General features: G+C 42.8%; 1 protein-coding gene across 1 annotated transcript in view; it reads right to left on the bottom strand.

Annotated features, from left to right (window-relative positions):
* CAMK1D (calcium/calmodulin dependent protein kinase ID) overlaps window positions 1–12,914 on the bottom strand; it is a 343,527-nt gene that overhangs the window by 116,832 nt on the left and 213,781 nt on the right. The window contains 1 exon segment of the mRNA XM_032473942.1: window positions 8,192–8,266. Coding sequence (XP_032329833.1) covers window positions 8,192–8,266 — 75 coding nt within the window.

Genomic DNA, 12,914 nt, shown 5'->3' with positions numbered 1-12,914 from the left:
GTGCTGCCTGTCAATTCTATCTCGATAAAACTGGAAGAAGAAAAATAAACAAATAAATAAAACTGGAAGAAAAAAAATGGGGAGCTGGTAGAGACAAGAAAATCTGGCCAAGAACAGAGCTTGAGAGTCTGAGCCACAAAGGAGCAAGGGTTTTCATTTCAAGATGTAAAATTAATCATCTAGATGTGGCAATGGGGAAATCTAGCAGAATTCTAAACACCTGCTTCAAAACCGGAACCAGAGGACCTCTCTACGGCCCTAGCCTTTCCCGTTCGCCCTGCCATGTGTGAAATCGAATTTCCTACATTCATCAGGGATGCCAAGTCAGCACTTGTCACCAACATGCCTTATTTATAAAGCCCCATGGATTCAAAGAGATAAGACACGGTTTTAGAAATATCATCTTGGGAAACGGAGAGACTGAGCTAGTGAATGCAGAAAACTCAACTAGTGGATTTCTAACTGTCAGCACTTGTTTCTTGGAGTTTTGCGCTGAGGAAATAGGGACAGCAGATGAAGTGCAAGGCCACAGAGACCTGAAACCTCAGGCTTGTCTAGGACAAGTGCCCTAAACAACAAGAACCCCCTGCTTTACGGACAGACCCAGCGAGGTCAGGCTGATCTGTCTCATAGGAGGCAGGAGGGAGCCTGGCATCCGTGGCCCCCAGCCCCGGACCCTTGCTCTTTCCAGTTGCAGTATTCCAAAAGGTTCCCAAATACGCCCTGTGAGATCGCCCCCCAGTCTCCTTCCGCATCCCTGACAAAACCTCCCAAACAGGAAAAGTGACGGAGTTTACACCTTCACTCCTAGTAGCCTCAACTTTTCCCATGACATAGCCTGAAAAACCATTCGGATTTCCATGGTTCCAAGGAAGGGGCGGTGATTCTCTCAAAAGGACAGAAGCTGGGGTGGGATTAGATTATTTCCAAGGTTACCATGGGCTACATCCCATGACTCAATGGTTTCTGCCCTGCAGGGGCTTGGATTTAAATTGGCAGGCCAGGATGTAACCACTGAAAAGTAAATGCAGCTTGACCGCAGTAAACTTTGGAGTGTTCTAGAGCTCTCCCCTCAGACCTCTTCCCTGTTACCTGCTTCCTCCTCCTGAACCCAGGCCCCCACTTGGCATGGCCCCCCACTCTCCTGGGAGCCCTTCTGCTGCACCTGCTCACCTGCCCTCATCCAGCCTCCCCGGCCAGGCCCCCTGGTCTGCCACTACCACAGGCCGCATCTGCTCACTCCCATCCCATACCGGCCGTTCTGCTGCCGGGACACTTTCTCTGGCAGCCACGCGCAGGGCTGGCCGTCACATGCAGGGCTGGCCACAGCATCTGCTGGACCCAGAGCAAAATAAAGAGGAGCAATTGGCGCCGGACGCAGCACGTCTTCCCGAGTCGCCAGCGCTGCTGCCGCGGGGTCCCTGAACCGAGGGCGCCTGGGCTCCCTCCGCTCGGCCATGGCCCCCCACCCACGCCGCGGTGCAGGCCCCCGAGGTCGCCGCCGCCTCCGAGGCTGCTGCTGCTCCTGCTGCTGAGCGTCGTCGTCGAGCTGCTGGGCACCCAGGCCCGCGCTGAGCCCGCCGCCGGGAGCGCCGTCCCCGCGCAGAGCCGCCGGCGCGTGGCTGCCACGCTCTCGGGTTCGTGCAGCGCGCCCGGCAGGACCTGCGGGGGACGGCCTACTGCCCGCACGCCCATACGGAGACCCTCCTGCTGCAGGCTGAGCGCCCGGCCCTGTGTGCCTGCTGGCCGGCTGGGCGCTGAGGGCCTGGAGCCAGCACTTTCCTTCATCGATAAACACCTGGCCCAGCAAAAAAAAAAAAAAAAAAAGAGGAGCAGTCGTATACAATGACTTGCTTTCCTCAAGGTTCTTGCAGGATGCTCTGGTGTCACAGGGAAGGTTCTGGTGGAGGAGACGTCTTTGTGTGGAGGGTGATTAGGGCTAGCCAGATGGATGTGCCGAGCACAGGGTGGGGTGGGGAGGGGAGCTGTGCTCCAGGCTGAAGGGCTGGTACAAAGAGAGGCTTTAGGGAGCCTGGGTGGGATAAGGAGGGCTTTAGCCTATGTTCGAAAAGAAAAGAGTGTCTAGATGCCTGAGAAGGGTAGGAAATTGGGAAGACATGAGAGAAAACCTGAGGCCAGAACACCCACATCCTATTTGCAGGGCATGAGGAAATTGGCTTGGTTGGAGTAGAATGTCTTTATCTTTTAATAAGTCATCAAATAGAACTGCAATTCAGGGGGGCATCTCAAACTAGAATGTCTAATCTGATATATTCAGAAATTTATTACTCCATAGGCACCCTTTTTACAAGCCCCAAATGTTTATCTACTAGGGAATTAGAAGCAATGAAGTCCATGGTGATAGCTGTTTTTTATTTGACAAGCCCCAATTGCTGACTCTACAGCTTTACATGTATCCTTAAATCAAATAAATATGTGTACAACGTGTAAGTTAATAAATGGATAGTTTCTGATGCTTTATATTCTATGCATAACTACTCTTTATGTGCTTTTATGGGTCCTCAAATTTGAGTATTAGTGACCAGACGTTACTTATCAAAATTTTTACAATTGTTCTATAATGCATGGGACTTTTAAATCGTGCATACTTTAAAGAGCTCGTTAGAAATTTCAGAAAGATGTTCAATTTTGTTCAAATTAGATAAAATGGGTAAGATGATGTTTAGAAAAGTACTGTAAAAATATTTCTGTCAAACAGGATTGCTTTAAAAACATGGTTATATAAAGTCAAAACTTATAAGAGACAAAGAAAGATATTATACACTGGCAAAAGCGTCCTATTCACCAAGAAAAATAGTACCTGTACCAAACATGTACCGAACATCAGAGCTCCAAAATATACGATGCAAACGTGGGCAGGATTGAATGGAGAAACAGAGCGCTCTATAAAAATAGGAGACTTCAATACGTTACTCTCCATAATAGATGGAACAGCCAAGCAGAACATCAGTGTGGAAATAGAGGACCTGCATATCATGACAGACCAATCAGCCCTAACAGACATACAGAACACACAATCCAACAACAGCAGAATGCACATTTTGTCTCATTCACATGGAATGTGCTCCAGGATATGTCAGGCCGCAAAACACAAAAAAGGAAATACATTTTAAAATACTGAAATCATACAAAGTATCTTCTCCAATCACAATGGAAGGAAACTAGAAATCAACGGCAGAAGGAAAATTGGAAAGCTGACAAATAGGCAGAAATTAACACATTCTTAAACAGCCAGGGTCAAAGAAGAAATCACAAAAGAGAGGAGAAAACCTCTTGAAACAAATGAAAATGGAAACACAGCATACCAAAACTTGCAGGATTCAGCAAAAGCAGAGCTAAGAGGAAAATTTATGGTTGTAAATGCTTTACATTAAAAAAAGATCTCAAAAACATGACTGTATGTTGTCACACAGTTGAACCTAGTAAAATCGATTCATGATTATATTGGATGTTAGCTTTTATCTTTTCCTTCTTAACTATCTAAGGTCTTCAAATCTCAGTAGGTTTTCCAGTGGCAGGAAAAAACAAAAAAAGAAACATATTAAGTAATTAATTAAACTGGAGGATAACAAAAAAGCAGCTGCTGCAGCCAGAAGTACTGAGTTTGCCTCTGCCAAGGTCTCCAGTCGTACCTCCCACCAAGATGTCCCAGGCCAGATTGAAACCCCACAGGACATAACCGCATACAGAGTGACCCCCCCAAAGACAGATCCCAATAGTCTGAGCACCTTATAGATGGCATCCTTCACAGACTGAACCCTCCACAGACTAAATCTCTCACAAACTGGACACCCATAGACTGAATCAGCCCCCAGACCACACCCTTCAAAGAATGGGCCCTCCATAGACTGGAACCCCGACATTCTAAATCCTCACAGGCTGGACCTCTTCACAGACTACACTTCTCACAAACTGGACCTCCCACAGACTGGACCTCCGCAGACCGAGCCCCTCACATCCCACCGAGCCTCCTCAGTGTCTGTGTACCAGCTCTTCAGCGTGGAGCGCCCCACCTCACCCCCTGGTGACCCAGAGCTCCCTGCACAAAGCTCGAGGGCTGCAGTGGTGTGCATTATGAAGACTTCCACACAGAGAGGCACGGAGACCATCGGCCATGCCTCGTGTGTGTCCCCAGCCCCCTTCTCAGCCACCCAATACCGAACAGAAGCCAAAGACCCTCTAAGCTCTCAGTTAGTGCCTGTTGTGAACAGAGATAACATTTCGGTAATTTGTATAGAAATATATTAAGGTGTCGTAGTCAAAAACACTTTTGTCTTCATTATTATGCTTGGCTACTTAGAAAAGATTTTCTGTTGGGAGTAATAATTTGTGTTCAGATTAAAACTGTTTCTGGGAACACACTGCATGAATTATGAATACAATATCCACGTGAAGCTAACACCGGCAATCCACAAACGGGGAGCTGTTCAAATGGCTTTGTGCACCAGAAGCTGCATATATTTTTGTGTCTTGGGCTGCTCAGGAATTAAATTAACTTTCTTCGAAGAAAGTGTGCTTCATCATTAGTTTTCAGGCTCAGCAGGTAACTAACTAGTCATACATATCTTAATGCTACCATGGGATAAAAGGAATACAGAAATGTTAGAAATACTTGTATCTCACGTGGAGTACGTACAACACAACAGAGCACAATATTGGTAAAACATGCTCATCCCTTCCTTCATTAGTTGAAAAAAATTACTTAAAGAAACATGACCACTTCTGTGAATGGCTTAAGATTGCTTTAGTGATTTCCTTTGATATTATTTAGTAAATTTTTTTTACTCCCTCACAAACCACTATAAAAAACACAGCACATTTTCTAGTTAGCTGAGCTTTTACTGGGAGATATAAATAAGTGGAGAGAATGGTCATGTATGGATTGAAAAGCTTGATTTTTTTTTCAGTTGTCAATTGTTCCCAAAGTGATCTACAGATTCAATGCAATCCCAGACAAAATTCCCACTGCATTTTTGGGGGGTAAAGGGTAAGCTAATTGTAAAATTTATAGGAAAATGTAAATAATCTAGAATATCCAAAACAATTTTAAGAGAATAATAAAATTAAAGAACTACACTATCTGATTTCAAGACTTACGAGGAAACTACAGTAAATAAGGCAGAGTGGTATTAACAAAAGGACACATATAGAGTAATGGAATATTATAATGAGTCTAGAAATCAATCCAGCCAGTCAACAGATTTTTAACAAAGGTGCCAAAGTAATTAATTGAGAAAAGAAAAGTCTTCTCAAGAAATGGTGTTGAAACTGTGGACATCCCTATGGGGGGAAAAATGACTATCATCCTTACCTCACACCACACGTAAAAATTAACTTGAAGTTGATCTTGAAAGAGACCTAAGTGGAAAAGCTAAAACTCTAAAACTTCTAGAAAAATAAATTTGCAGACTTGGGGTAGGCAAAGACTTCTCATTACAGGGCACAAAAAGCACAAACCATAAGAGAAAATAAATTGGTAAGTTGAACTTTACCACCATTAAAACTTTACCTATTCAAAAGGTACCGTTAAGAATTAGGTGATGGTTTCTTAGATATGACACCAAAACCATTAAGTAACAAAAGGAAAAATAAACTGGACTACATCAATATTGAAAACTTTGGACTGCAAATGATACCAACAAGAACATAAAAGGGCAACTCAGAGGACAGAAGAATATTTGCAAATCATATGTCTAATCAAGGACTCATAAATAAGCCTAATTACTACCTCCCCCAACAAAATTTTTAAAAATTAAATTAAATTTAAATTAAAAAAAAATGTAAAGTAATGAGAACCAATGAAAAAAGAATTTAACAGCTTGCAATTAGCATATCCAACATTTGTGTGTGTGAGTGCCTCTCAACTGCTTAATGGTGCACAGAAAGCTTTTTTTCCTTCAGTACATCATTCATATCCCCTCTAGATCTGGATTTTGTGATTAATTTTCCTGACAAACCTTATGGAGAGCCCCCTGAGAGTTCATTCTAGCCCACCTCCTCTCTGCATTAATACAAATTCTGAATGAGTGTGGTCCCTGTTAAGGAGGTCTTGGGGACAATGGCACAAGAGAGAAGAAATCCAGGATAGAAAAGCTCAGCAAAGGGGTGGGGACAGCTGTGCCAATACAACCTGAAAACTTTGTTCCAAAGTTCGTGCCGTTCCAGACACTTTCACACTCTCCTGCCACCTCGTCTTTACACAAGCTTCTGCTGCTGCGTATACAATCAAGTTGCTTAGACAGGTAGAATTTAAATGTACTTGACCTTTACCTCATAAAATTACAGACCATCTGCAGAGACAAACTGATGAAATGATATCATGTCCAGAAAGAAAGCAGTCTGCACGGAGGACCTATTATTTAGAACAGGCTATTTATTTCTCACACGTTTTTCCCATTCAGTACTCACTCTAGTCCTCTAATGTAAATCTTATTATTATGAATTTCTTTTCCGTTAAAGAAACTGGTACTCAGAGGGGCCCAGTTATTTGCCCAAATTCACCCAGCTAGTAAGAGGCAGAGTTGAGATGTACATATTTGGGGTGCTTTCCACTGATTTATTTAGTGACCGTTTCATAAACAGAGAACTTAGAGCAAGTGAATACATATAGCTTCGGACTCAAGTGTTAGTACTTTGTTTTTTGGCATCGCCAATAAAAAAAGCATACATTTAAATATTCTACTGACACTTGTGAGGCTTTTTCTTGTCACCAAAATGTCATATTTTTCCTATTGAGCAGTCAATATTTGGTAGGAAAGTGATTCACCTACTTCTTTAAGGGTAGACTCTGTATAAAACAAAATCACATAAGCTTCTAGGGAGTGTATCAAACTTGAGGACTCCTGTGCTCTCCAGGAAGAACCAGAAATGTGACCAATCATAAAATAAACAAAATAGCAAGGAACTAGGAAAGCCTGCACTTAAGTAACTGAACGTTAACACAGAACCAGCAGCCACTGGCTGAATCACAGCTGACAACACCGTCCCCAGTCTGTTAAACTGCTGGTCACCACCTCGGACTATCATGTCAGAGAAAAGTCACCCATAAGCTTCCAACTTGGACACTTAAAAAAATGTTTATACAAAAATGTCATAGTCTACTAAAAGTATTTTAAAGGTAATGAAAGATTAAATAAAGGCATTGATAAACACTTACTAGCATCCTAACACGATTCCAAGTTAATGTATTGTTTAAACATGTGTAAGGAAAAGGAGAACTGATGAAAAATAAATTGTTAGCCTGACCCTCAACTCTTTTAAATAGCTTGGGGAATCCAAAGTCTGAAAAGCATTAATAAATACTGAAATTTAAGTATATATTTTAACCTTCAACAAAAATCTTCTTTGTCCCCTCAGCTCAAGAGCATGGTGTTCCAGAATTTATTTACTCAGGTAGCGGTGAAAATGCAGCACTCTTACACAGTTTCCATCACTTAATTATAATAAATTTAGTCCTGGGATACGCCTATGAATTACATCACTTAGAATAAAGTAGGGAGGCTAATTTCATCTCACATTAAAACACACACACACACACACACATTCAAGTAACGTTTCTACCTAGATATTTAGCTTTATTATTTCTTCCAACTTCTGGTAATCTCCAGAGTTACTGGAATGCAGAAATAGTCTAATGGGGGTGATAATGTCATAGCCTGACTCCAATTATATGCCTCTCATGCCTGGCATGAATCCCATGTGTACTTATCCGCCAGCAGGAGAGTAGAAGGGAAGGGACAGAACACAAGCTACCATCTGCTGTCAGCCCCCAGCCTCCCTAGAGATGAAGACAAGGGTGGGAGTTTCTCCTGGAGACAAGAGCAGAATGTACTTCACAGTGGGCCCACTGAAGTGTTTTCAGGAAGCAACATTTGGACCTTGCACAATAATAAGCTAAAGAGACATCCTATAAATACATTGACCCTGCAGTAATAGCATCGGATTCCACTGTGAGGACTCGAGATTTTCAGTCTGGTCCAGCAGCTGCAGGCGAGATCAAGTGTTCGACCTGCTGTCTTTAGATGGACGGGTTCTCCCTGGTGACTCACAGTGCTCACCACTCCCTGTGGTCTTAGCCGGCCCACTCCGTTAGTGTCTTTACCAGCTGGCCCTTTAGGTATTTGAGTTTGCAACCCCCGGTCTGTACTCATCAATTAAACAAGTTACTTACAGTTGCATGACCAAGTACAAGTGATTCGGGCTTTCATAAATGTCTTCCAGGGCCACAATGTTTTCATGCTTAATCCTGAAAGAAAAAAAAAAAAGCACACACAATAGTAAGTACAGTGAGACCTGAAAACTTTAAAAGACAGATGTCATTACTGCAAAAAGTTCTGAGACAGAATCTAAACTCCTTAATGTGACATTAAGACTCCTCTCAGTCTTGTCCCCAAACTTCCCCCCGTCTAGACCCATCTCTCCTGCTCTCTGTTCCTCTCCATTCCAGAGGCTCTGTATCCTACAACGTAGCACTACTGGATGCGCTGTCACTGCTTCTTGTGTATCACAGCCTCCTTGCATTTATTCACAGAGGAGTGGGCCAAATCCCCGTTACCTTGCATGGCCCAGCTCAGATGGCTGGGCCCCTGAGGAGAATTTAACTGCTCCCTCTTCTGTCCTCTCACAGTGGCCATCACAGACTGGCCCTAACAGGCCATTGTTTGTAAATCTATCCCCATAACAGCCTAGATGTCCCAGGGAAGAGTTTCATAGTCATGTTCATGACCCCAGTGTAAGCGATGGAAAACCAGACTGACCTCCTCACTGGGCAGTCATCACCACCACCAACAAAGGGCAGTTCGGTACCCCGAGTGAACTAGACTGGTGCTACCCCAAGAGCGGCTCCCAAACAGGCAGCACCAGCATCTTCTGGGAGATTGTTAGAAATGCACGTTCTCAGGCTGCGCCCCGTCATACAGACTCAGGATCCCTGGGGCTGGAGCCAGAACTCTGTTTTAACACGCTCCTCAGATGATCAGCCTGCACAAAGTGAAGCTGGAGAAATTCTGTATCAAACCAGTGCTTCTCAAACCTCTGTGTGCACGTGAGCCACCTGGGGTTCTGGTCCCACTGCACATTTTGGCTCAGTGGGTCCAGGGCAGGGCCTGGGAGCCTGCATTTCTAACAAGACCCCAGGAGTTGCTGGTGCTGCTGGTTGCAGACCACACTCTGAGAGCAAAGGCCTAGGTACTGAACAGAAGGAGAAGGAAATGGTCTAATTCTAGCCCCTTGAACTACCAATTAGGAATAGCTTCTGCTCAGAATGTAAAGCTTGGTGTTCCTTTAAAGCATTTGAGAGAAGAATCATTTCATTACTCTATGAGCTAATTAGCTCTTACCACAAGCTTTTTCTCTGAAATGACTGCTGTGCCATTTAAAAGCAAGCATTTAATGTGCAGATTCCCATGAACCCTTGAAAGCAGGGACACCATGTTACTCCCATTGTTTCCTAGCATAGAGCTGCTTGATAAATGTTTGCTGAATGAATACATGATACTTAAAGGTTGTTGCTACCACACAGCAAGAATCATTGTTTAGTTCAGGAAAACAGATGTGATTTTCCTAAGTGTGAGATGTCTTCCCCTCAAAAGAAGTTTCTAAGGTGGAACAAATATTATCTTCCCTTCGAGAAGATGAAAGAAGAGAACAAAACTAATTAACTAAGAGAGGCGATGCATTGCTTTGATTGCCTCAGCTCTTAGCAGTCAATGCAGTTATTTGCAGCAAATGAGAAGACAGATTATACCAAATTCACCTTTCACCAGATTCCTGTGCCGAGAACCTAATTATTTATTCGTTACCAGTAGTTTCTGCGGCCCCTGAGCAAAATAATATTAGCAACGTATCATATGAACCAAATAGACTATGCCACCAAGGAAACCATGAGAGGCTAACTGGGGACTGCCGAGATCTTAGAGGTTTGTGGAATTATCATTATCGAATACCTCTGAAAGAATATGACCAAAACCAGTATATAGTACATGGAGTTTCCCCTTTTTTCAAATTGAAAAATGTCACTGGAATCAATCACCTAGGCACAAATATTTTCCTTCAGTGAGTTAATTTGGAAGTTAATTCAGAGCTTAGAGCTATGGGAACATGAAAGGAATGGGGTTATGTGCAGCATCACCAAATAAAATGCAGGGCACCCAGTTCCATTCAATTCTAGATAAACAGTGAATACTTTTAAAATATAAGTACGTCCCAAATAGCACATCGTTGTTTATCTGAAATGCAAATGTACCTGGGAGCTAGATGTGGCCACTCTGGGTACACGAATTACAGCGAGCCTCCGAACTGGGCTCAGGGGTTTGTACCTGCAGCCCCGGCTCCCCTCAGAGGTTTAGCCAAGAAGACAGTCTGAGCCCTGGAAGTGATTCAGCTGTATACAAGGAACCAACTACGTACAAAGCACTTGCCAGCCAAAGCAGGAGACTAATAAATTAAGACTAGAAATCCCTTCTTTGGATGCAGGGGATGGAGAAATTAAAGTCTATTTAACCTGCTATGAGTTCTCACAGTGGTTGAAATGATATTGCTACTGACTGTCCCTCTTAGCTGATGAATCAATCAAGCAAGCAATTGCCATTTCCTGACTTTCTTCTGCTCTGTGTCTGGGGGAACACAGGAAAATAGAAAATAAGGTTTAGCCCTCAAAACTCTTATCACCTTGATGGAGAGACTCATGAAACAATTAGGGAAGAATGAAATGCCATCCTCTGCAAAAATGCTGTTAAATTCAGAGAAAGCCAGGCCCATGTGGTTCAGAATTATGGAGAAGGCCTCAAAAAATGATGGAGGCTGAGCTGATTGGGTAATGTGTGAAATAAGCACGTCAGAAATTTCAAAGAAATCCTAAAATGGCCTCTTAAATGTCTCTTAAGAAAAGCGGTGTAATTAACATGTAAACGGCAGAATGTGATGGAAGGAAGCGCTCTGACCTCCCACCACCCTTCTCAGGGACTGCATTCCACCCTCAGATTCTATAAAAACTGAACTTCAAATGGTAATACTACTTTAGTGATCTAGGTTATCTTCACAAAATGCCGGGTGACTATCCAGCCACCCATCTTCCAGGAGCCCACCATGTCCCAGGCCCAGTACCAGGAATCACAAGAGCCACATCTCGGCCCTCATGGAGGTCACACGCTGGGCATCGGCTGCAGCAATGACACTTCACAGGTGGTCCTTCTTATATTTGTCAGAAATTAGCCTCGTTATAATTAGTATCGACTCCCGGGAGCCACACAGAACCAGCTTACACCCTGTTCTCACATATCCTGCAACTATTCAAGGGATATAGTTTCCCTACTTCGCTTACTCTTCTTATCTCCCCAGCATGGTTTATGGTCCGCTCATCATGCCGCTGTCACTCTTGTTTGTTCAGACTACAGGACTCTGAAGTGAAAGTAATGATCCCAACATAAAATACAGAACCAAGAACAGGGTACTAAAAGCAGAGTAGAGCTATTAACCATCATGAGCTGAATACTATACTTTTGCAAATGAAGTCTAACTACAGGTTCATTGTTTTAGGCAGGTGCACAACCGTTGGCATATAGAGAATATAAACTCCATGGAGGTGGGGGGTTTTGACTGTTTGGTTCACTGCTGTCTCCCCAATGCTAAGGAAAGTGCACAGCAGGCAGTACTTTCAATACATATTTCCTGAAAGGATGAGCGGAATGGATGAGAGGGAGAAGACAAAGGTCAGGGTCCATTAAATAATCAGATCGTTTTTACCTGAACTTCTACCGCACAAGACTTACTCTGGCTTGAGTTTCATGTCTTCACCTTAGCTTCATAAACTTCAGTCTTTTTGGGTTCCATGCAATGCTTCAGATGATCAGAAATATTCTGAAGTTTGATTCTCCCATCTATTTTATTTACTGCTCCTCTCAAATTTGGGCCATCTGCATATTTTGTTGGTACACATCCATCCCATACGTGTCCATCCAAATTCCTAGTTTGAGTCTTAAGTGGGAAAGTTATCTGCCAGAGCTCCATGGTACTCCACCAGAGAACCCCATCAAGGAAAACAAGACACTAATCAGCTGACTTCAATGGCTGTTGAGTTGCAAACCCAGCAGAACTATCGTCTAGCCCATGTTACATACTAAACGTAAGTGGACAATGTGATTCTTTGCTGAAATGGCATTCCTCAGTTTTGCACACCACATAATACTATCTGCAAGGGAAATGGGATGTTTGGGAAGATCTGTTCTTAGTAAACCCATGGGGACTCCTAGCAACCACTACAGTCTTAACTAAATAATTATAAGCCATCTGCTTATAATCATTCCAGAACTTTGCTGGGCATTGGAGTCAAACTTTCCTATCTACACATCTCATATTCTACCTTTTTTGTGTTTGGAAAATTTACCAACATCTCTTATATTGTTTTCTCAAACATTTCAACTGTGGCCCTTTTGTGATAAGTGCAGTTTCCTTGGTCTGCTGGCATGTAACACATCTAAATCGAGTGAACTAATTTTGTAACTTTCTTCAGGCCCCACTTACATAGATGCTTTATATATACCATTTATTGGGTGCTAACTGTGTGTCAAGACCATACTAAGTATTTTTAAGAATTTCATTTAATACAGCAACTCTACAAAGTGGCTATCGTTCTACCCATTTTTAAAAGACAAAAACTAAGATCCCAAGAGGCTAAGTGTTCCAAGGTCATACAACGGATAACTGAAATTGCTAAGATTCTCTCAAGCCCATGTTCAAGCAATCATGGTATAACTCCATTATTAGCTAACTTATAATGAGAATATTAAAGAACTTGTATAAGTTCAGAGTTATTTGTATAAAATTATAACACTGAAAGTCAAAGTATTAAATTTCATAACTAACAATATAATATCCACTTTTGGAGGGTGGGTAGA

The sequence above is a fragment of the Camelus ferus genome, chromosome 35 (genome assembly GCF_009834535.1).
Source record: "Camelus ferus isolate YT-003-E chromosome 35, BCGSAC_Cfer_1.0, whole genome shotgun sequence".
Classification (NCBI taxonomy): Eukaryota; Metazoa; Chordata; class Mammalia; order Artiodactyla; family Camelidae; genus Camelus; species Camelus ferus.
The sequence above is the reverse complement of the archived record's forward strand: the minus strand, read 5'-3'. Positions and strand labels throughout refer to the sequence as shown.